The sequence below is a fragment of the Balaenoptera acutorostrata genome, chromosome 14 (assembly GCF_949987535.1).
Source record: "Balaenoptera acutorostrata chromosome 14, mBalAcu1.1, whole genome shotgun sequence".
Lineage (NCBI taxonomy): Eukaryota > Metazoa > Chordata > Mammalia > Artiodactyla > Balaenopteridae > Balaenoptera > Balaenoptera acutorostrata.
The window spans coordinates 63,149,939-63,175,448 of NC_080077.1; the positions used below are offsets into that span (position 1 = coordinate 63,149,939).

General features: G+C 36.4%; 1 protein-coding gene and 1 long non-coding RNA gene across 3 annotated transcripts in view; one reads left to right on the top strand and one right to left on the bottom strand.

The window, feature by feature from the left end:
• The window catches only part of LOC130704745 (uncharacterized), a 103,013-nt gene that overhangs the window by 42,756 nt on the left and 34,747 nt on the right, over positions 1-25,510 (top strand). The window lies entirely within an intron of this gene.
• Positions 5,691-25,510, bottom strand: part of FHL5 (four and a half LIM domains 5) — a 38,218-nt gene continuing 18,398 nt past the window's right edge. Inside the window, exons 2-6 of one of the 2 annotated variants that reach the window (XM_007169679.2) lie at positions 19,848-20,015; positions 18,813-18,987; positions 16,851-17,020; positions 12,217-12,403; positions 5,691-7,826 (exon numbers count right to left, since the gene is read on the bottom strand). In XM_007169679.2, the coding sequence (XP_007169741.2) occupies positions 7,663-7,826; positions 12,217-12,403; positions 16,851-17,020; positions 18,813-18,987; positions 19,848-20,003 (852 nt within the window). In that variant the 5' untranslated portion in view covers positions 20,004-20,015 and the 3' untranslated portion in view covers positions 5,691-7,662. Of the gene's footprint in view, positions 7,827-12,216; positions 12,404-16,850; positions 17,021-18,812; positions 18,988-19,847; positions 20,016-25,510 lie in introns of those variants that run through there. The other variant, XM_028163389.2, reaches the window with a different exon arrangement.

The following is a 25,510-nucleotide window of genomic DNA, read 5'->3' on the forward strand; positions in this document are numbered from 1 at the left end:
TGTCTCTATAAATTTGCATTTTTGACATTTCATATAAATGGAATCATACATATGTGACCATTTTTGTCTGGCTTCTTCCATTTAGAATCATGTTTTCAAAGTTCATGTTGTGGCATGTTTCAGTACATCATTCTTTTTTATGGTTGACTAATATTCCATTGTATGGCTGTACGATGCTTGTTTATCCATTCATCAATTGAATACTTGGGTGGTTCCACTTTTTGGCTATTAGGAATAACGCTGTTACGAACATTTATGTGGACATATGTTTTCATAGCTCTCGGGTAGATAGCTAGAAGTAGAATTGCTGGGCTGTTTGGTAGTTTTATATTTAACTGTTTGAGAAACTGCCAAACTGTTTTCCAAAGTGGCTGCATCATTTTACATTCCTGCCAGCGGTGTATGAGGGTTCCTGTTTCTCTACATCTTAATAGCACTTGTTATTGTCGACTTATAAATCACAGTCATTCTAGTCTGTGTGAAATGGTATCTTGTGGTTTTAACTTGCATTTTCTTAATGACTAATGGTGTTGAGCATCTTTTCATGTGCCCAAGACGTAAAATCTAAAGGCTCTGTTGGGATGATGCATTTAAGATGCGGAACATAAGAAAATAAGTGGAATTTGTAGGAAGGATAATGAAGTTGTGAGCTGCCCACATAATACTGATTTGCAGATGTTCAGAAGGCAGAGAAAAACTTGGGTCTGGAACTCAGAAGAGAATTGAAGGCAGGACACGTAGATTTGGGCTCAGTTACACAGAAAAGGCAATTGAAATCAAGAAACTAGATGTGTTCATTGACCGGAAAAATGTGGAGCAAGAAGCTTGAGGAGAGAATGTTTAAGAATATCTGTTTTAAAGAAATGGAGAAAGGATAGTGTACAGGCAAGGGGGGCACAACTTTAGGTGACATTAAGAGAGACAGGTGTCATGGATGCCATTGGGAGACAATCTTAAAATTTTGCTAATGTTGATATTTTATTGTACTTCTTTTCAGTGTTTTTCTTCACACATAAATTAATAAATTAAGTAACATTGGAATATATCATACATGTTGTTTTATAACACTTTATTTCCACTCAACCTCAAGTCATGAACATTTTTTCATGTCACTAAGTAGTCTTAAAAAATTATTTTTTTCGTGGCTGTTTTTAAAGTTATTTCATTATAAGTAGGTATCATAATTTATTCTCTTATTTTGGACCTTTACGTTGGTTTCTTGTTTGGGGCTTTTTAAAGAACACTGCAGTAAACCTTCCAGTACAGAAATATTTGTGTGGCTCTCCAATGATTCCTCCAGTATAAGTTCTTAGAAATCAGAATTTCTTATTCAAAGCTTATGGAAAAAAATTTTTTTTTTTAAATTTATTTATTTATTTATTTATTTATTTATTTTTGGCTGTGCTGGGTCTTCGGTTCGTGCGAGGGCTTTCTCTAGTTGCGGCAAGTGGGGGCCACTCTTCATCGCGGTGCGGGGACCGCTCTTCATCGCGGTGCGCGGGCCTTTCACTATCGCGGCCCCTCCCGTTGCAGGGCACAGGCTCCAGACGCGCAGGCTCAGCAGCTGTGGCTCACGGGACCAGCTGCTCCGTGGCATGTGGGATCTTCCCAAACCAGGGCTCGAACCCGTGTCTCCTGCATTAGCAGGCAGATTCTCAACCACTGCGCCACCAGGGAAGCCCTATGGAAAAAATTTTAAGGTTCTTTTTATATACGTTGACAAATTGCCTTCCAGAAGTACCTTTCTCTCCCCAGCTATGTATAAAAATAATGAGCCAGATGTATTGAACATGAAAAGAATATCTCATAAACATAAGGACAATATTTAACATCATTACTATTTTAGAAGATGTGTTTCCAAGATTGCCATGAGCACCTATTGATGGGAACCGCCTGGAGAATTTTGTAATTTTTTAATTTTTAAAATTATTTAAGGTGTACAACATGGTAATGTGATATGTGTATACATAATGAAATGATTACTGTGGTCAGATTTTGAAGGAACAAGGGAAGGCCAACAATAGCAAATACCTCACAGCAGCATTGGAAGGTGAATATTATTGACTTTGGCAACTATGTATCTGTTGGTGGCATCTTAAGAGTAATTTTCCCTTGAGAGGGGGAGACAGATACCAAATTATAATTCTCAAAAATTTTATTAAAAATGTTCTTTTTCTTTGTCCATTTATTTTGCTTTCTTCAAATGCCTTGTGGTTTTGAAAATGTTTTATTATACTGTAGGGAAAAATGTTTTTAAAAATCAATTTAATTTTGTTTTTTTTCAAGAATGTTAATTTTTTATCACCACTCTTTTTTTCTTCATTTCTTCTTTATCCATAGTCCCTCATTTATTTCCTTGGATTAGAGTTTTCAGATAAACAGCTTCATAAGTGATGCTACAGAAACAAATCAAGGATAGGCTGTCATTTGTATAAAGAAAGAATAAGCCTTTGGGATTCAGTGTGTGGACTTCCATAAATGTCAAACCTAACTTTTGTTTTTGTATGTGGTGGGAATAGAATTTAATGTCACTATTTGAGTCACTGAATGGGTGTCTGTTGAGCTCATTAATGTTCCCCATTCAGAGAACCCTTTATGGACATCCACTCCATAAGTTTATTACCATTCGTGGGAAAATATTTGACCCAAATACTATTTGCTTCTCTGTGACATGGATCATAATTCTATCACAGTGAGCTGTTTCCTTTCTCAACCACAGAGATATACAATCCAGGCATTCCAAATACACATAAACTCTGTTATTTCTTTCATAAACTCAAACTTGAGCATGAATCTCTTCTGTTTCTTTCCCCTCCTTTTTGATTCTCAATTTGAGAACTATCTTCTCCAACCCCACATTCAACAGGGTATCTGGTCCAAAAGCTGGTCATCTGGGGAAATTCAGAATGTTCAGAATTCTGAACAAGAACTTCTCTAATTCTCTCTGGATAATGCATTTTTAGGACTGTCTAGGAAGCCACATGGATGATTGAGTGGATGGACTAATTTCTAATTTCTCTTGAGTTTGATGGTTCAAATGAAGACTCTTGGTATCCTTGCCCCTTGGTGTTCTTTTGTTATGTTGGCATAACAAATCTAAACACAGTAACTTCTGAGAAGTTATAAGGTCAAATCTATCTTATGACATTTTACCCAAGTCTTGCTAGGTCTCTTTTACCTCTTCCTGGAAAGAGGACCTCAGAGTTCCCCAAACATTTCTTTAGTTTATCCCAGCTGACTCTTGGAATGTTTCTGATAGAATAATAAAGATTTAAAGGTCTGATGCTTCTGAGGGAGAGGTTCATGCTAAAAGTAATACCCCAGCAAGTATAGTTTCTAGTGATATTCTGTTTCATTGAAGAAACACCATTCTAAGACATAAAAGTTTATCTTTTGAGTACCCTTTAGAATTTCATTATATTTCAAAGCCTTATGATTTTTAAAAATGCTCTAGAAATGTTTGAGAGATATTCTTCTGAATCTTTGTAAAACACGTTCTGACATTAAATGATTTAATCATCTAATGTAACTCTAGAGAGAACCTAATTGATGCTTATAGTGTGGATTAGCAAAAGTTTCATGAAGTCTGTTACAGACACAGATTTTGCTTTAGATAAAACAAAAGATTAAAACCACTAAGAGTTTTAGCAATTCCTCTTATATATAAATAGTATTCCTCCAATATATAAAAGAAATTAGCAGAAGACTACCTCTGTCAAAACAGGAAAATCCAATTGAATGGGATATTTCTGATAGAACATTTTTAGAATCACAAATAATAATTAAAATAATTTTTAGTTTAGAATATTTTAAAATTTGATCACTAAGAAAGAACATAGATGTGGAGGCATTGCTGTTTGGGTCAGACAGAATTGAATTATGCTATTTTTGTATTAATACGAAATGATATTTGGACATATGGTTAATTTAGGTGTTACAAAAATGAAGATAAAAGTCATTATGCCCACTTACGTAACAAAAGTAGAAACACTACAAAGTTATTCCATACCTCTTTTGCTTACTGCAGTTAATGTAAAAAATAAATATCTAAAAACAATTTGAGAAATATGTACTATACAAACTCATTCAGCATAAGAAACTTCTGAAAACCAGAATTTGTAAAACAAGTAGAAGCAGTATTATTGTAATAGTAAACATCTGTAAATGTATTTGAGAATAATTTATGTGCTCAATTAAATATATCTAAAACGTACTGTAGCAATCATTTTCCTATTTAAAATATGAATTATTATCAATACAAGTAGGTTAAAAAGTATTTTTTTCTTAAATTCAAAAATGGCGTTACTAACAATAGACATATATTTTTAGGTTGATTTTTCATTTGTAGTACTAAATTTTGCAGTGATATTTAACCAAGGCCATTCGTGACAGTGTTATGCATTTTCACAATGGTTGACCAGTCTTTCACTCCAAAGTACAACTTAATGTTTTTTTAAAGTAAGTTTTGAACCCATGATTGTAGCGCTGTCACACTTCACTTAACCAGTGGGCCTAGATTGTCCCAAAATAACGTTTATGATTTTGTTAAGTGAAAACTGAACCGTTGGTCACCCTTCCTGTTATCATGGAAGCAGAAATTCTTCTCTTCATTTTTCTCCTTCACCTCTAACCCCAACATGACAACACAAAATATTTGATTCATTGACTTGTCTACTCATCTATATCAACAAATCTAGCTCTTGGCTTGCATTACCTATTGCTGTTTCTCTCTTTTCACTTCTGTAGCCACTAACCAAATGTATTACTGCAGTCGGAGATCTTCATCTTTGGAACCTTACCCTCTTCAGTTCTAGGCCACACGGCAGCATTAGCACAATGTTCCTCACACATTGTTGTTAATGCTTTTTCTCCCCTATTTAAGAACAATTAGTAACTTTCTGTTGCCTGTTCTATTAAGTGTAAGCCTTTAATCCTAAGAGTTCATTATTCTCCCTTCATCTGACCCTTTCTCGTTTAGCAATCCCATTTCTTCTTGCTCTTTGGCACAGTTGTTCTGCTACTTCCAAGCCATCTGGCTGCTCTTAGCACACAGGATTTGCTTCTAACTGCTTCCCTACCTGTGCAGATGTCACGCCTTGAATCACTGGAAGCCCCCTGCTTCCTGAGACAGCCCATTCCATCTTTGGGTAGGTCACTTAGAGAGGTTTTCTCTTTACTGAGCTAAATCAACTCTAGTATATTGTGTATGACTTTTACTTTTATCTTTGTGTGTCAGTCTAAGGCTGTCTTCCTTCTCAGTTGTCGTGAATATGTGTGTTATGTCTATAGTGGCACTTTTCATAAGCTCTCTGCATCCGGCTCTCCCACGCTTCCATACCCTGATCTACCCTCCCACCACCCCAGAATCACAGTAGCTTGAGCTCTAACTGTGCACAGTAAATGTTTAATACATGTTTGATGACTAAGCTACCTTCTAAATAGGAAATAAATATCTTCTAAAAATAGAAATAATTCTCTATTTAGAAGGTAGGTTAGTCATGTGAAAGTATATGTACTTAACTATACTTATCAAAGGATCACAAAATCTCTGTCTTGGAAATGGTTCTGTGAATTTTTTTAATTGTAAAGATTGAACACAAGCCTGATCACCTGCATACTCACACCCGCCCCACTATCCCACACAGCAAAATGCCTAAACAATACCAATTGTTTAAGAAAAACCATTACATTTTGTATGTTTGTTTATAATTGACTAACTGATACAGTATTACATGTTGTATATCTACACAGATTCAAAATGGCTTGGTTTTCTAAATATATGATACACTGTTATATTCTAGATCATAGAACAATTGACATATTCAGTTTCACATGTGTAATTTCAAACAACGCAGGAAAAATGTGGATATTTTTGCCTACATTTAACAATATGAATAAGAGAAAATATCTTGGCATTGTTAATACCAAAAAAAGGACAATTATATCTTTCAAATCGCCTGTGAAGCCTGACCTTTTATTAGTATCTCTAAATTGCTAATCTCCAAATGTCCTTGCATTTTAAACTATTTCAAAAAATGTGTTTCCATAACAATTTTAATTAAATCTCTTGTGATGTAGTTGTAATCAGCCACAGCATGTAATTAGACTTCAATCAGAACCTTTAATGCTATGCAGTAATCTGAGAGTAGACACTTATAAAAAATGTTATGTCAATGTGGGTTTCTTCTCGTGACCTCTCTCTGCTCCACCCAAGTGACAGTATAACAGAGGGTGGTAACTGAGCATGGAGAGCAGAGGTTGATTTCCATTTATCCCACATAATGTGGAAAATTTTGTCCAGGGGCAGCTAGGTAAGGTCATCATCAGTAGATGTCTGGTATAAAGTTAAACACATGGTGATAGGCTTTTCACTAAGGCTGTGACCAATAAACACTGGCTTATTTGTAGATTGGCTACCGAGGGTTGAGAGTGCCCCTCACAGTCATGCAAGAGCTTGAAGCTCTAGAACACCATTGTCATGGGTGAGGTGAGTTGCATGGGCATGGAGGAACAGTGGGGAGGGCTCGTCTGTAGACCTTATCGCTCTGTGGTGCTGCTTTGCAGGTCCTGAATTATTCTTTTTCAGTTCTTGTTATTACTAGGTTTCTTTAAAGCCCACTTTTATGTCTTCCCATTAATCAACTATGTAATTTTGGAAGGCAAAATGCATGATGCTCAGAGCTAGTTATGCATTCTATTATGCCTTTAGATATCTGGGTGAAAGTCAGGTTCCAACACTCAATCCCTTCCCTAAAACTCATTTCCAGAAGTGATGATTTAATGATCTATTTACTTTAAAGGTTTGCCTTTGGGGACTGATTATCTCGGTTAGCTCTCTTGAAAGAATAGACTTTTCTTTCATGGAATCTGTAAGTATTTAGAAAAAAATCTTTGTGGGCTTTGAAATGCATTTAATACAAAATGTGTTGAAACCTATGCTTTGACTATCCTTAGGGAGAAAGGACCCTTTTATAGATATGCAGAGAATATAAAGAGAATGAGAGGCATAGTGTCCAGAATTCTCAAATTCCATTGATTAAATATGGTAACCAACCAGCTGTGGAAGCAGGATGGATGAGGGCAAATCATAGCTTTGTTCTTCAACTCTGAAGTCAGTACTTGTGAACAATAAAAGAATGATAAAATGACAAAATACTTAAATGTGATGATTAGTAATCAGTTCCTCCTGATCATTTTTGTTCTTCTACCATTCACAGCCAGTCATGTTATGTATAACTAGCTAGTTAGGAATGCAAACATTAGTCTCATGTATGCCCTTCAATTTGATCTCTTGTTTTCCTTTTTACTCTGCAGGTTTGAAAAACATCAGTTTTCAGTAATATCATCCATGACTTCTAGGTATAGATCATACACTTGATTACAGTAAAGAAATATTTTCCTGTATTTCTAACAGCAGAGTGCAGTATTTTGCAAGGAAAGGTACCTTTGTGACTTAGTATATATTCATTTCTGTTAGACTGTGTTTTTTTTTTTTTTTGAGCTCTTATAACATAGTTCAATCAGACTGTGTGCAAAAACTCTTCCGCTATAAACTCTACGTGAATTTTTTCTAAAAATTAAGTCAGAAATACAACGTCGATCGAGTTCTGGATTTAGTGAGAACAAAAGCAAGGTGGATTTCAGGTGGGGAAGGACTGTCTTCTACATGTCAGTGTCCACCTCAGAGCCACATTTGTGGCAGAAGATTTCCTTGTTGTGAGTCAGGAAGCCTTCCCCCACCAAGGAGACTGAGCACTTCTCACAGTTAAAGCATTCGCTGTGCCACTGGCGGTCTTGAAAGCAGATAAACTTGGCATCTCTGAAACCTGTAAAGGAATTGGAGAAAAAGAGTAATCTATTCTTTCAACAGATAGATTGAGCATTCTCTCAGGGACTCTTCTGGGAACTGGAGATACAGCAGTGAGCAAGACCATGTAGAGGCAAGTAACCTAAGAAAGGAGGCTGCCCCCAGTGACCTGTGTCCATCTGGGAAAGTCACCCGTGGACAAGTTCTTTCTATGAGACCCAGCCAGATTCTCAGTCAAATTTTTTCATAATCCACATAAGTAGGTAGAATCTGGGTATACAAAGCACATATTTTTGGAGACAGTTAAGGATTGCCTAAGACATAAGGAAATACAGGGTAGTGCAGTGAGAAGAGGGTATAGGTTTTGAAGTCAGACATATCTAAGTATGAATATTTATTTTCCCTCTTTGTGACCCTGTTTACTTAGAAGCAAAATTAAGATAAAATAAATGTGTACTTCTCAGCCTGGTATTTGATATCTTAATGACTTGTAGTTCTCTTCTCTTCCCTCTTTTTTCATGTTTCATGTTATTCAGGATAAAGTCCCATGGTTGTATTGTGGTTTGGGACACAATTCCCAAAAGCCCTAAATAGAGAATTTCATCTAAACAATCCTGTAGCTAGCCTAATGTGATGACATTACCTTGCCCAGAGGTGACTTCAGCATAGGCTTGCAGCAAAGATCTGTGAATCTGATCCCTCTGGCCACTGAGGCCATGCTACCCATTGATGAGTTTCTAAGAGGTGCTTTGTCAGCCTCTATCACTTCAACTTGGGCCTCGTTTGAGCCATAGGGTTTCTAAGAAAGGTATGAGAATTTGAGTCTTCAGTGAGACTCTATCTCTATATCCCAAATATGAATCCAGCGTACGGTTCAAGGAACTGATTTTGAGGAGTCGTAGAAAAGGAGAAAATGTCTAAGGATTGGGAAGGGGTTGGGATGCCCTAGGCTTGAGTCTTTATTTGCCAATGATAATGAACTTTTGTTTTCATCCTGGAAACATTTTTTGATGTCTTCACATAAATTTACTAGTTCAGGGATAAATTTACATCAAATTCTCATACTTTTCTTGATTAAATTTATAGCTTGCTTATTTATGATGCTGTCGTCACTACTTTCTAATAAGAGTAAATCAATAATGTACCAATTAATTCCCTTAATATTATTCAAAACATTAATAAGCTGACTGCAAGAATAATGTGCTGTATATACATAAATCATCTCTGTTCATAAAACTAATTATTATACAACCAGCATTTTGATGCACATGAGGTTTTCTTGATTTTATTATTAGGCCTTGTACAGGTGGCAAATGTAAAAATAATTCTTTCTAGAATTTTACAAAGAAGAATAAAAAAGAAGCATCTGGTAGCAGGAATATAAGAAAGTCCTGACTCAACATGTGAGCTGATTGTAAAGTTTTTTGATTTTGGATATGTTTACTCCCTCAGGTCACAAGGGTCATTTGCAATAAGAAAGTCAACAGTGAAACAGGTCTCTGACACCTGTTTTATTTGGCTTCATTTATTCCTGAAAATTCCATAGAATAAGAGCTAGCATTTGTTGGGCACTTGAAGATGAACCAGTCACTATTCTAAGCCCTTTACTTCATATAGCTCTCACCTTACCTTCATGGGTGAGATATTACCATCAACCCGACTTTGCAGACAGAAATTGTCGGACAGAGAGGTTCAGACTCTTGGCCAAATCACCCAGATGCTAAGTGGCAGATCTGGGATTCAATTTCAATCCTAGGCCATCTGGTTTCAGAGCCTATGCTCCTAACTTCACCAAATTGTCTAAATTTTCTTTTTTAAAGAACATAACCAGGAACCTTAGCATCCCTTTCTGAAGAAATCAACATTTGAAACTCACTTTACTAAAAATAAACAGAAATAGAAGAAAGCAAAGATGTGATCTTGTTCAATTCCTCATTTTGCAGATAAGGCAAATGAGGACCTTGGAGGTGAGTTTTGTACCCATGGGTCACACAGTAGTCAGGGGCAGAGGCAAGACCAAGGTCTTTTACTCCCTAGATCAGAGCTCTTCCTACTAGACCAAGCTGCTTCATTTATCCCAGAAAGTTTGCAAGGTAAATCCTATCTTGCAGGAGGAGAAAAAATTGTAATTACATCTTGAGTTTGTTCGTTATAGATTTAGTTACTTTAAAATAGTGTTTTGAAAACATTCTAACATAGTTTCTTAGGATGACATATTGTTTGCATGAATGTACAACTTTCAGAAGATAAATATATGGTAGTATAGTTCCCTGTGGTACATTAGTTCAAATAGTTCAATTTTAAAGAAGCACTACTACAGGGCCTATATACATTTAAGAATCAGATCAAAACATATTAAAGTGAGTTGGAAGTTTTTGCAGGCATTTAGTTTCTGGTGTCTCTCAATCACAGAGCTAAAAGAAGGTTAAGATAATGACCAAAAGACTGTCCTAAATTAAATGCATATCCTGCATGTGGATTACTTTGGGGACAAATCATTGGTTCCTGATCATCCCTATGCTTCATGTGGAACAATGTGGTTTTTCTGTCTGATCTAAAAAAAAAAAAAAAGCTGTGCTCTGTGATTGACCTGTAACAACCCATCAGAAAAATCACATGAATCTGTGATGGGTCAGAAATGAAACTCATCAAGGTCAGGGCTTGTGTAGGCGCTTTCAGATCAGTATTAGCCATTTGGGTCCCCAGAAAGTTTTCAAACCATTTTGAGTTGTTTAATTGTCTCATTTCTTCATGGAACAACCCCCCCCCCCACCCCGGCCCCCAATTTTTTTTTCTGGCCAATTCAAGAAAAGTGTTGTAGAATAAATTGACTAAATCCATTGGGCTGTGATTGCAGATTCTACTAAGATTTTGCTGCTCCAGTTACTGTTGAGTTTATGGAAGTCCCATTTCTAACTAAAACCAGTAGAGACGGTGGCTTATTCTCTTGGCTTCAGGAGTTGCCAGATGTATAGAAGCAGGAGAGCAGAGTGGTTAAGAGCCCAAGATTTGGAGCCCTATAGTCTCGGATTGCCAACGTAAGCCCTTGAAAGGGCTGGAGAGGTGACATAGCTGAGTGATAGAGACAAGGTGGAAGCAGCAAAGGGGGCATGCCCTACATAATGGGCCAGCCACTCAGCTCCATATGACCGTGACCCGGCCGGGAAAGCGAGGGTAGTCTGCTCACCCTGGGCAGGCTCTTTGTTTACTTTTTGGCTACAGAGATGGATTTTACATTAGTTGTTTACAAACAAGTGCAGGCCAAACAAACCATGCTTGCTGGCCAGATATAGCCCATAGGCCAGTGTGAGATTCTGAAAAACATGGTGCCTTCCTTGTACAGACAGACAGAACTGTGTTCTGTTCATCCAGGAAACTCCCTCCCTTGCAAGTAAGTGAAAGCCTATCAAGCTGGGTTTGCAGCAAAACTCTTTATTTGAAGATGAATAAATATTCAGTTTTACTTTGTGATATATTTGAAGATAGAGGAGGAGGAAAAGGATAAAATAATCTTTAATTCTGTGTTATATAAACTGAGCTAAAAGTGAAATATGACCTAAGAGTACTAGGAATGGAGAACAGAAGTATAGTTCTGCCACGTTATTCGGTGACCATACATTGCCTAAAAGAATAGCTTTTGGATTTCTCAGGTGTGATGAGATCTTCAGTTCCTTTACTACAGGATTAGCATTTTAGAAGTGTCTCTAAGGAAAATGTAATGCTCTTTTTACCTTGAAAATCCATTTAACACAGATCGGATTTACCATTTATGTTATTTTCAAATCATGTCATGTATATTTTGTTTCTTCAACAGAATGCTATCTTGTTTTTTTATCTCATCTATTCACAATTAAAACTTATTGTAAGTGAATAGAAAGCAAAGAGAATAATACATTTGTTAGAAGCATCTTAAATTGAGATTTAATTAATTCCTGACCTATGCTATCCTAATTATTATAGCTTCAGATTTTTGTACAGTACTTGCATTTAATTAAAACTTTTTCTATTTTAAGGCCCTGTTACCCTTGTTTGGAATTCAGCATTTTGTTTTATAAGTATCCCTTCCCCCACTCAACTTAAAAGTTCTGCCTCAGATCAGGCCTCCTTGTGAAGGTCTTCTTCGCTCATCTTATCCTCCTTCCCTGAATTATTACTTTATGTAGAGTCAGTACCATGAGGTTTAGTATTAATTACCCTCTACAGAGCATAGCTACCTTAATTATACTCTGTACTTGCCTTGAGGGTTCTGCGTAATATTTATATTTATATATAGGTACCCATGTTTATTTCAAAAGGAAACATAAAGGAAAGATCATTCTTTTTTAAATTGCATTTCCTGAATTAACTACATAGCATTTACAGAGCCATAACTGTCTCATGGTAGGACCATATTAAACTGAATAACTCACCAGTAATAGGCTTGGTGCAGGTGGCACACTTTTTGGCATAAAGATGGTTGTAGCAGTCCAAGCAGAATGGATAATCATCTCTGCACATAAACTCTTCTTCACAGAGCTCTTTCCTACAGCCACGGCACAGAAAGCACTCTTTATGCCATGGCTGGCCACAAAACATTATCCCACCTGAAGTAATCACCTGGCAAATGATCACAAAAAAGGCAATGACTGTGGAAGTTATTACAATTCAGACGTTTTGTGATTCTCTTCTGTGCCCACAAGTGGTACTTTGGGCTACTCTATCACACTGTGTCAGAATGTCTTTTCTCTGTGATTTTTTTGAATCTATATTAGAAACAAAAGGCTACAGGGATTAAATAGAACGGGTGATAAATATCCTAATTTTTCTCCTGCAGTGGAACAGAAAGGAAGCAGGGCCATAATGAACTCAGGAAGATGAAAAAGAAATAGGCCCTTGATTCCTTTGCTCATCTTTCTCTTTCTTGTTGGTTTTCAAAGATCTGTTTTTAGAGCTAACATATTTTCTATGCTATGTTCTTATGTCTATGTATAACTTTTAAGGATCCTAAAAAAAAAAAAGCTTTTTTTTTCCTGAATGCTTTATTCCAGCAGTAGTAACCCTGAAAGGAATTGATCAACACCATAATCTGCTAATAATGAATAATATTTCTGAGGTGTTTTTTCAGTCTTCAACCCTGTTCTTAACTTCTTCTTAACATTCTCGACGTCCTGACACAGTAGGGACTATTATCTTTCCCCCTTTAGAGATGAGCAACTACTGAGAGTTAGAGCAGTTAAGTCACTTGCTAGGGTCACACAGAGCTAGCATTCAAACCTGCACAGTCTTATTCCACAGCCCATGTGCTTAACCATGAACACAGTACTGAGATTAGATTACTTTGCACTGATAAGCAGTTGACAAGTCTTTGTTGAATGAATGAACAAACACTAAGGGAAAAAATGTTTGGAAAGCAACTCCAGTATTGTATCTAGCACAAATAGGGGTGCTGTGGGCAACTTCAGCATTAGGGCTCAAAGTCATAAGTGCTGGTTGTACATTGAACCTTAATGTGTGATATGCTAGGGTTTTGCAGAGATGCTTGTTATTCCTCCATAAGATTTATTTTCTAAACCAGTTTAATCTGGATTTTACTTTTTTAAAGGCTGAGATATCTTTATTTAAAAGTCAGATGGAAAAATATTAGACAGCTTTTCTTGTGTAGCAATTTTTAAGTCATAGCATCTTTCAAATCCACGACTCTTGAGCTCCTGGGGTGTCCGGGGAACCTGGCATATGCTCATGGAAATGTCTCATAATGACTGAAGCAATGTGATATCTGAGATGCCGCCTGTAATCTTTGTATGCAAATTAACTAGATATAGAAAAAGTAGTCTATTCTAAGCCATGCTATTGTGACATCTAAGTATCCTATAGCCATCCTATAGGATACTTGTCTATCCTATAGGCTTTTGAAAAGATTATTCTAAAAATATTTTAAAATCGTACAATGACTATCTTAAAAATTAAAGATACTTGATAGAAAGTTATTTTTCATAAAGGAGAAAAAGTATACTATTCTAAATAAGTAAATAGAAAACATAACGGTGTGTGTGAGCTAAAGCAATTTAAAATGCCCCCTACTGACTTCAAATGCCTTACAGAAGGCACAGCAGAATTCCAGATTCCTTTGATTTGTTTGGTCAAATGATTAGCAGGCAATGCTTAAAAGATTCAAAACTTGAAAACTGTATTCACAGCAAAATAAAACTTGATGTACCCACCAAAGATTGTTTCATTAGGGAGAAGAAACTCTGGAACATTAAAAATTGTTTGCTTGTGATTATATTCTTTTGAAGAGGCAGATGGGCTAAGATGAAGTCTAATATCCAAGCGTGGTTTTTGCTACTGATTGATCCCAGGATTTAGAACAAGTTTCTTCTCTGGCAAAGTGGAGGCAATAATGATTTTGCACCCAGTGGATGAAAGCTGATAAATTACAGAATACTCTATGTGAAACTTGAGGAGTTTGAATTCAGAGTACTACAGTTTGAGGTTACTTGCTTTTTGGTAGAAAATAGATTTTATTTTGTGAAACTAAAATGTGTGAAAAAAGTTCTATGGGCCTGATGGTCAAGTAGTTTTTGCTTATTTTCTTTTGTTTTATATTTGGTCTTTGGCTTGGGTTGAAACAAATTGTTTTTCTTCAGCTTGGATCATCTTGATCTGTAACATTTATATCCAGCTTTCCTTAAAGGACTTGTGGTTTTAAAAAATTAAATAGAAAATAATCTGGCATGTTGTGATCTGTCTACTACCCAATAGAAACATTTCATAAATTTTTTGGTGACTTCAAATCATGTCCTAAATACAGGGCAGGCTCCTCTAACCTGGGAAACACCAGGGCTTTGGCCTCAGGTAGTGCTCAGCTCTGATGTACTAGAGAAGTTCTCTTGAATCTTTATAGCATTGAAAGAAACTTTATATTGTGTGCCCAACAAATGATTTTAAGATGAGTCTCACGAGTGTCATTAATATTTTAGTGTAAGTCCTTAAGAAACGTAGCCTAAAAATGGCCAACTTAGTTGTCCCGCAAAGCAGTGAGATAAATCTATTTTATTTCCAGCATCCCTTTCTAAATGCATGTCATTGACTGATAATTTTTCGGAGCTTCATCTGTCACAGGGTCATAGGGTCTGACTGTTTCTTGTAAAGTCATTTTCTAAGTTGTTATTTCTGGTAGAGTAATGGAAGTCTTCGGGTGTAAGATGGTTTTGTAGCATGTTACTTTCAACTGTAATTTTCAGCCATCATGACAGTGTAATTTAATAATTATAACGTAGGGGTTGATTGATGCCTCTTCAAATGCAGTACCAGTATTTTAAATATATGTGGAAAATCATTGAGTGTGTGTATGTTTGTACATGCATTTGTAGAAAGTGGCAATGACACTTCAGATGCAAGTATGCAAGTGGTCTTAAGAGACCTGCCAGAGTAGCCTGTAGATCAAAAATGTTTAGAAACCACTGGACTTATCCAATATGTTTTCATGATTCATGCTTTCTCATCACAAGTTATAGGGTTATTTGAAACTTATGATGCCTCACAGGTCAAGAATTTCTTTGAGAACATCAATATATATTTATGGAATACAGACAGACTTTATCAAGGTGATAGAGATGAGTGACTTTTTCACGTAAAAGCTTAGAGGATACAAAAAGAATTGGACCATGTTTACTTGAAAAAAAATGACTTTTTTTCCTATTGGAAAATATGTTTTGAATGGGTGTCCAAGTTGAAAGGCCCTGCATGGAGCTCTGGAGCTGGAGGTGAAGGAAACCACTTGCAGTTCTTAAGTCATCTTTCTGTCTTTCTGTCTAATAAATTTCCCTAATGATCTTGTCAATCTCTTGAGTGTCACTCTCTTATCTATCCACTCTTTTTTTTTTTTTAACATCTTTATTGGGGTATAATTGCTTTACAGTGGTGTGTTAGTTTCTTCTGTGTAACAAAATGAATCAGCTATACGTATACATATATCCCCATATCCCCTCCCTCTTGCGTCTCCCTCCCACCCTCCCTATCCCACCCCTCTAAGTGGTCACAAAGCACCGAGCTGATCTCCCTTTGCCATGCAGCTGCTTCCCACTAGCTATCGATTTTACATTTGGTAGTGTATATATGTCAGTGCTACTCTCTCACTTCGTCCCATCTTATCCTTCCCACTCCCTGTGTCCTCAAGTCCATTCTCTACATCTGCGTTTTTATTCCTGTCCTGCCCCTAGGTTCATCAGAACCATTTTTTTTTAGATTCCATATATATGTGTTAGCATACAGTATTTGTTTTTCTTTTTCTGACTTACTTCACTCTGTATGACAGACTCTGTGTCCATCCACCTCACTACAGATAACTCAATTTCATTTCTTTTTATGGCTGAGTAATATTCCATTGTATATATATGCCATATCTTCTTTATCCATTCATTTGTTGATGGACACTTAGGTTGGTTCCATGTCATGGCTATTGTAAATAGTGCTGCAATGAATATTGTGGTACATGTCTCTTTTTGAATTATGGTTTTCTCAAGGTATATGCCCAGTAGTGGGATTGCTCTGTCATATGGTAGTTCTATTTTTTATCTACTCTTTAGAAATATAAAAGCTTCAAGCTAAGAAGACATTTATATTGCTTGGACATAATGTGAGGAGTGAAATATCCTGTTTAAATTGGTTCCCTTGGTCACTCTGTGAGACAAATCCATCTCTCTCTGAAATTAAATGGATCAAAAATTTTCTAAGAAATATTTTGTATTCAAAGAGAGACATGGGCCCTCTACCAGAATATGTGAAACCTTGCCTGAACAGCAGTGAATGGAACTGGAATATCAAATCACTTGAGCCTTTGGAACATTAAATTCATGTTCTGGGTGGAATTTTATGGTGATAAAAATAGATGGGCCTGCTCACTGTGACAGGTAGTGCTTTCGAACATGTTGGAATTCAAAATTAACATGAATGTGCAAAGACGGATATAACATGATAGTATCAGTTCATTGCAAACATATAATGCTGCTAAAAAGCAATGGTTTGGAAGATTTCACAAGCTTCATCCTCTTTAGATATTTACCTTCTTACAAAAGCTGCAGTAGTGAGCAAACTCCATCTCAAAACACGGCACACAATAATTGCCACTCTCTATGGAAATCAAAGGTTTAGTTCCTATTGGCTGTTGGCAATGCTTGCACACAAAGCAGGTTTCATGCCAGTAGTTTCCCTTAAATTCCATTTTTCGGGAACCTGTACCCCCAAAGTAAGAACCTGTTAGTACAAATCAAGCATAATTGTTTTCTTTTAAGCAATAATATGTCAAATTACTTAAAATATATACTAAAGTTAAGGTGAAAAAAGCAATCATCCATATAGAAAAAATAGTGTTTACTGGTTTCCAAAACATTTATCTGAAAAAAGAGGTCAATAAATAGAGTTCAGCCACGGTGATGGTGAATCACTCTTTCGCTGGAAACTCTTGTGCTGTTTCACAATTTTGAGATGCGAAAGTACTATAAATGTAGACTCTGAAAGGCTGCACATGGTTCAGATAAACTGGGACATAATAAGCATTACAGGGATATTAGGAATGCCCAGGGCACAAACTCCTGGGCTTGATGTTGTGTAGTTATGGTCTCCTAGAAAGTCTTTGAACCTATAATAAGAAAATGAGAGAGAATTGTTCGTATGCTGCTGCCCATAGGGATTGAGAAGAGGATCAAAACAGAGAATTAGTACTTGCTAAAGGTGTAACAATTTACTTGGATCCTTGTTTTCCCTGGGAGAAAATAAAGATGACTGACCTTCACACCAGTTTGTGTTGAGCTACAAAATGATGATTAGTCCCATTCTCCTATGATGGATTGATTATGTTTTCTGATGTTATTGGTTCTGCCTAGGACAGGGTGTTTAGTGCAGGGTTAGTATTATTTATTGGTATAGATTTTATCTTTATTCCATGGCTCAGTTTCTGGTTCAAAATGTTTCTATGAATTAAGTTTATGAAAAAACACAAAAGACAGTACTTTGCCCATTGGAGACAGAAAGAACAATCTTTTCATGTCTAAAGTACACTAAATGAGATAAAGAGATAGCAGAAAGATGTCTTTCTGAGAAGCAGGGTTTTGTATAGTATAGTCCCCCTTTATCTGTGAGGGGTACCTCCCACGACCCCCAGTGGATGTGTGACACTGCAGACAATACCGAACCCTATATATATATACTATGTGTTTTTCCTATACATACAGACCTATGTTAAAGTTTATTTATAAATTAGGCATTGCAAGAGATTAACAACAATAACATAATAAAATAGAACAGTTACAACAGTATACTGTAATAAAAGTTACGTGAAGGTGGTCTCTCTCTCAAAATACCTTATTGTACAAGTTTAATGCTTTTTCCATCTTAACCAAGCACCTATCATGCTCCGTGGCCATAACTTTTGCAGTTGGAGGTGCAAAACTAGCACGAATTTCTTTTCCCTTCTTCACAGTTTCATGGATGGAAAATTCGTTCTTACATTAGATCTTAGCAACCTCAGCATACAACTTCTTTCCTTACTAAGTCGAGAACTTCCTTTTCATTTAAAGGGAGCACTTTATGGCTTTTCTTTGGCGTACCTGAATGGCCAGCATCACTACTCTTGCACTTTGAGGCCATTATTAACTAAAATAAGGGTTTCTTGAACACAAGCACTGCAATACAGCAACGGTCTGATCTGATAACTGAGATGGTTAATTAAGTGACTACTGGCCAGGATGCTCTGGACAAAGAGATGATTCACGTCATGGGCAGGATGGAGGGGGATTTCGTCACGCTACTTAGAAGAGCACACAGTTTAAAACTTAAGAAACTTTTACTGCTGGAATTTTCCACTTAATATTTTCAGACTTAATATTTTTGGCCTCGGGTAATTTTAACCATGGAAAGTGTAAACCATGGATAAGGGGGAATTAATGTACTACACTGTTCCTGTGCTTGGGTTTAATTCAAAGCGTTGCAGGTTCAGTTATAGACCAGGAGTGCCTTGTGATCTTACCAGGCATGATGGTCTTCTTACAATGGAAGCACTTGGAGGAGCGCTCGTTAGAATAGTACTCGGAGCACAGCTGGCACTCATCCTTGGCAGCAAAAGGCTTTTCTGCCAAAGACTGATTGCATTTGGCGCAATTGAAGCATCCTTCATGCCAGTGATGGCCTTTGTAACAAAGATCCTTTGAGACAGTAAATAAAAGTTAATTAAGTATGTTTGTGACCAAACAGGCCATTTTATAAAACAATACTAAACACTCTTGGGACTCTGGTGCCAGTAGGTGGTGCTGGTAGCTTGAGGGCATGTTGTTATTGATACTTATTACCCATAGAGAGGCGACTCTCTGGGGCAATTAAGAACTAGAGCCTGGGGCTTCCTTGGTTGGTCACAAAAGACAGATGGAAAATAAGTGTACTCTCCTGTTTCTTCACATTCCCTCTACCTTCCTTTTATAAACTATAAGAAAGGTTTTTCATGGAATGATTTTTATTTTTAGGTTGTAGCATCCTATTACTGTTTGAGATTTACCTAAACAAAATCTCAACACTAGTTAACTAAAACAAAGACCTCCCCGGCTCCCCCCCCAAAAAAGGAGAAAAAAATATAATAATGTGCATTCTGGGAGGAATGGGTGTATGCGTGAGAGGTATCAGCGCACAATGGTTTAATGAAGATGGGGCTAATGTGATGCGAGAAGATACAGGTTTTTGAATCTTTACGGCTCCAATTATTTGTAATAGTTATTCACTTTTATCATTCTAGAAATAACATTTCAGCTGTGTAACTTTGGGCAAATAACTTCTTTAATCTTTAGCATCCTAAACTATCTCCTAAGATCATTGTAAGGATATTAAAGTATATCTTATGTTTCACAGTGCTGAGCATAGCGCCTGGAACTTGATTGATGATAGCTTTGAAAATCCTTATATCTAGTAGCAGAGCATTAGAGTATTAACAGTCAACACTAAAGAAAAAGAGGCATTCCAAAGCACTTGTCTGCTGTTCATATGCAATAATTCTGTGAACTGAGGTGAGACCTACCTTGGAATCTGATTTGATCGGTTCTTTGCACTCCTCACAATAGTTAGAAAAGATACGATCATAACAAGTAACACAGTATGGATTATCATCCTTTAGTACATACTTCCCAAGAAGTGATGCCATGCAGTGTTGACAATCAAATTGAGCAGTTGTCATTTTGGCTTAATCCTATGAATAAAAAAATAATTTACATGTATAAAGGCAAGATTTTTTGATAAGATAAATTATAAAGCCTCAATACAACATGAGTCAAGCACTTGAATAGATTTATATTTTCTTATATGAACACCCACCAATTTAGGAAATAAGCTGTATTCATGGTGACACTTGGAGAGATTTAGGAAAGGCTACTCTCCCATCTTGGCAGTTCCTGTGTGTTTTACTAGCAAAATGCATTAAACCAGCAGCCAGAGTGTGAAAAAACATCTTGTATTCCTCATTCACTAATGTGGAATTCAATGAGAATGTAATATGTGTTGAAGTAGGATGGTTTCATCTCAAGGATATAAATATGAACTGTCGATAGAGCTTTCACTAACTGTCATAAGTTACTGTCTTGTTGGAGAGTTCTGGAGGTGGAGTTCCATGGGAATAACAACAGTCTTTTTTTGCTCTAACTGAAATAGAAATTACTAATCAAGTACATTGTCATTTTCCCCACCATCCTTTTATTTCCCAATTCTTTATCGGGTACCTAATGAGGGTTCTGCACATTAGTCCTAAGGTCTTCCTGTACCATAGACTCTCCCTTGGGACGTCCTCCTTACCTGTGGCTTCAACCTCCCTAAATATACTGTTGACTCAAATCTCTAGCTTTAGCCTGTTCTTCATTTGCCTCCTGGACATCTCCACTTAAATGCCCCACACTTAGCTGGTCAAATAAAACTCCTCAGCAGTGAGGATTCAGTCCAAGTGTTAGGTCTTTGTGACTGCCACTGAGCAATTTTCCAGGTGTGGACATGCAGTTAAAACCATCAGTGGTAGAAAAGAGCTATCGGATTCTTCAGGTTTTAGGGCTAAACTAACATGTACACAGAAGGAAGAATAACAGCAGCATTTTATAGAATGAAAAACATAAAGCCAAGGTCAGGATAAGAATTCTAGTTATTTTGTAAATTTAGGAAAACCATTAAAAAACAAAACACGTGGATTTCAAAAGGGTTTAATTAGCCATCGAACACAAGTTTTTCATTGTCACCAAAAATAATACCACTGATTTTCTTGGAAAATAAATACATTGGGAACTATGAATATTTTCTAATTCTCCACCTCAGAAATTTGTTTTTTTAAATTTTAGCAAAATCAGAAAATCAGTTAATTATTGTGATGATTTTTACAGCATTTTTAATGCCAGTTTTTATTTACTACATTCAAATTGCATTCTCACATATTTTGCCTTCTTTTATTTTAATGATGAAGTTTCCAGCAGAGTGTCTTGCTGAATGTACATTGTCATTAATTCTGTTTATAGCAGATATTTACTAACAAAGAAAAGACTAAGGATTTAGAATATATGTGTCTTTTCCCAGGAAAGATGAAAATTCAGACTAGAAGTTCCCAGTGGAACATGACAAAATTATCTGCAAGGAACACTGAATTCCCTATTTGATTAATTCCACAGAAATGTCCCTTTTTAGTGAATACAAACACACTAAAAGGATTGCTGAGAGCTTGGAAACAGGAGGAAATAGATCTAAATCCCCTGAAAGATTTAAAAATGCAAATTTTATTCACATTTACAGTGATCAAGTGTTTATCTCTTAATAGTGAAATACGGTATATACCTTTAACTTTCATCACTTAATATGGAAAATACCATTTACATTGTTAATATTTCTTTAGTTTTAGATGTATATAATAGCACCATGAAGCACAGCCTCTCAGGACTTAGGAAATCCCAGACTACTTCCATTTTGTGAGGCTTTTAGTATATTATAAAATGAAGAAACACCAAAAAGATCACAAAATTGGTAGAATTTCATGTTTTAATTTTAAACAACACTCTAAATACAACATTATAATACCTGTACCTCATTTGGTGATCAGAAGTCTAAATATCTAAAATCTAAATATCTAAATAAATATTTATTTTATAATATAAATATTGATATAGAAATGTATATCAGTGAATATAAATACTTGTCTAAATGTAAGTACAAGAAGATCCTGCCCCATCCCCATTCTAATCACATAATAGGCCTTGCTCCATAAAAATTCTTAACAAAATTGACCCTATTTTCTCCAGTTTTTTAAAGGAGAAAGTACATCTTATTCCATCTGTTTTTTTAAAAACAAAGTCAGGGAGTTGGGGAGGGGGAGAAGAGTCAGTTCAATATCTCAGAACTATGTAATTTTGCATTTTATAGAACTATACAGTGGGAGTAGGCATTTGGTCCAGGTCAACATGTGTTAAATGTCTACTCTGTAATAGTTGAAGTCCCTGCCCTCAAGAAGTCTGGATTCTCTTAGCTCTTACCTTGGTAATAGTGAATATAATTTGAGATAAGAGAACAAACTGAACGTTTGTGCTCTTATTCTTAGTTGGGGAAAGTACACTAAGAAATTCAGTCCTCATTTTCATAAAGTCTATCATTTAACTATGGGTATATGAGTACATCTATATAGAGTTTCTTAGCGGTGTTATAACCATAAATATGATACACATTACACTAGAACCATATAGAATTCTTAGCAACTAATAGAAAGGAGTGAGGAGCTACAGTAAAGGGAGACCTTTCTAAGAAGATTTGAAGGAAGTTAAGCTTTTGCAAGTCTGTTAGGAAGGAAGGAAGGAAGGAAGGGAAGAAGGATCTTGATTAGCAGGGAAGGAAGGGGAAAAGACAAATGGGAGAATGGCACAGGATTACATCCAAAGTTGGGGAATGGTGAGTCTTGACGACAGATTTTCACCGGGGTCCATTCAGGATAAAGGAAGACCTTGAAACTATTTAAAGCTTTTCAAAGCTATTTGGACCTTTAATAAAAGCAGTTCTAAGTGGTGTGAGGGCAGGCAAAAGAGGCAAGAGTATGAATTTTTCCCATTGGGTCACATTTTCCCACCTTATTTGCTCCTAAACATCATTCTGTACTTTTTTTTTGGCCTTTGTCTCTTTTTTCCCCCTCTTCTTTGTCCCTTACATTAATATTTTTGCATAATCAGAGAATAACTAGTGTCCTCAAGAGCAGACCAAATGTCTAGTTTTTAATCATTTTCTAACAGGTAAAACTGTAGGAAAGGGGATAGGGACTATATGAATCTCACCTCAAGAGCCCCCATCTGAGGGTTAATTTGGCAAAGATATTGAAAAATGTTTGCTTTCAAAGATTTAAAATCCTTGAACAGAGCTGATTTATAATTATGAGTCATAAGAAATCTTAATAGTATCCTAATTGAATAGCATTTAACTTTTCCTGGCATGAACTTAGAAACGTTAGTATCAATATCAATTAGACATTCTTGTCAAACTTTTCAAAAGGATTAGATTATATTCTTGCCAAACTTCTATCAAAGTGATTCTGCAATTATGCAACAGTTTAAGCACAGAATTTTTATCATTGCATACTGGAGTTTTAGAAGACTGATTTAGAGGTACACTGATATATCAAAGAACCTATGAAGATAAGATAAATAGCTCAGAAGTCCAATGTCATGAATGCACTTGGCTTTCTTTTTCCAATTCTCTCCCTTAGATTTTAGATTTCTACCTAAAAGCATGTGAGTTTATTGGTCCTAACTTCTATAGCTGAGAATGCTGTTTCATAACATGTTTCACATGTTATTTTTAAAACCAGGAATAATTTTGTGTCAAGTTATGTTATATGGTGAGTTAATGATTAGAAGTTTAATGCTGTGAGCAGTGTACTCACTTATATTTTTATTATGCTGAACAGATTCCCAAAAAGTATAGTTGAGAGAATATCAAGCAGGAGAGAGGCAAGGACTTGAGGCTATGCAGGGTATCTTTAATATGCTTTGGTTTGCAAGGCATCACACACCATTCATTCATTCTATAAACAGGTAATTTTTTTTTTTTTTTTGCACAGTAATCTGCTAGAAGTTATGAAGGACATAAAAATAGACTAGACTCAAATCCCATCCTCAGAGAGCTTATAATCTAGTAGGAAGAATATGGACATTTTATAAATAACTAAACAAAGGTTTGGAAGTGATAAGGAGAAATGAAAAGTTATAATAATTTAGAGCAATGGTTCTAAACACAATGCATGTTAGAATTTTTTAAATTTCCAAAGTGCACTCCTATTCGAAACCAATTAAATTGGGATTTCTGGGGGTAGAGAATGAGAATAAGTATTTTTCAGCTCCCAGAAGGTTCTAATGTCCAGTGATAATTAAAAACCACCAGTTAAGAGAAGGAGGAAGGAAATTACTTTTAGCTGGGAAAAATTCAGGAACAACTTAGAGAAAATGGCATTTGAATGGATCGTGTGGTAGCTATCATGGGTTGGTTCTCCCAACCCTGGCTCTATCCTCCTCCTAGTTGGAGAGGTCAGGCAGCTAAAGACATCTCCTGGACCCTCTTACAGCTAGTGTTGAGCATGCAAATTTGGCTCTGCTAACTCCAAACAGGTGTGTGTACATTGGACGGTGGGAGTGATACGTTCCTGCTGCTGTTGCTGCTGGCAGGCTGGGTTGTAGAAATGTGAGTGGTTTCCCCCATTCAGAATGCCTGGACTCGGGTTTTCCAGGGTCCAGGGACTTGTTTTCAGGCTGTGAGAGGTAGTCGTGGTAGTGGTATCGGCGGTGGCAGCAGGTTCCTGACCTCTGGATTACAGGGCAGGATGGGTGCTGTGGTGGGCAAAGAGCAGCCTCTACCATCCTTGAAGGAATTGTTAAAAATACTAACAATGAGTTCTAATGCTCCCGTGTGTTTCCTGAGAGCCATGTACTGTGTTAACCACTTTGTGTAGATTCTCTCTCTTAATCCTCACAACAATCCTGTAGGATGGGTCTATTATTAATATCCCCATTTGACAGATGAAGAAGCTTAGAGAGGCCAAGATAACTTGGCTGATAAAAATGCCAAATCCAGGATTTTATCCTACACCTGTCAGAAACTGAAGCCCAGGATCTGAGCCTGTGTAAGCCTCTCCTTTCCTGAAGATGTTGAGGGAGGGCACTTGAGACTGACCAACAGAATTAGGAAAGATGTTTATACTTGAATACATGAGGCCTGCATGGAAAATAGCAAGTAATCTATTTGAAGTGGCTTGCAGGGCATGAGAAGGTACTAATTGGAGGACAAGTTTGGAAAAGTAGGCTGGGCAAGATCACCAATGGCTTAAGTTTCAAGCTAGAGATGAACATATGTTTTCTATAGAAAAGATATAACCACTGATGATTGAGAATAGATGAGTGAAGTGTTTTGAGCTGAGATTCGTGAAAATTAACGGAAATAGTGAGAGAAGGGATTGGAAGGTAGATATACCACAGACAGGAAATCGATAAGGAGTCTATTTTTTAATATTCCATTTAATCACCATATATTATTATTATCCCCATGTATAAAGAGTTGTTTTATGTATTTTGGTGGGAATATGAAGAAGAATTCTTATTGAGGAAATAATGGCCAGTCTATTAAAACTGACAAAATACATCATGTTACAAATTTAAAAAACAAAACAAAAACTATGACCCTCACCCA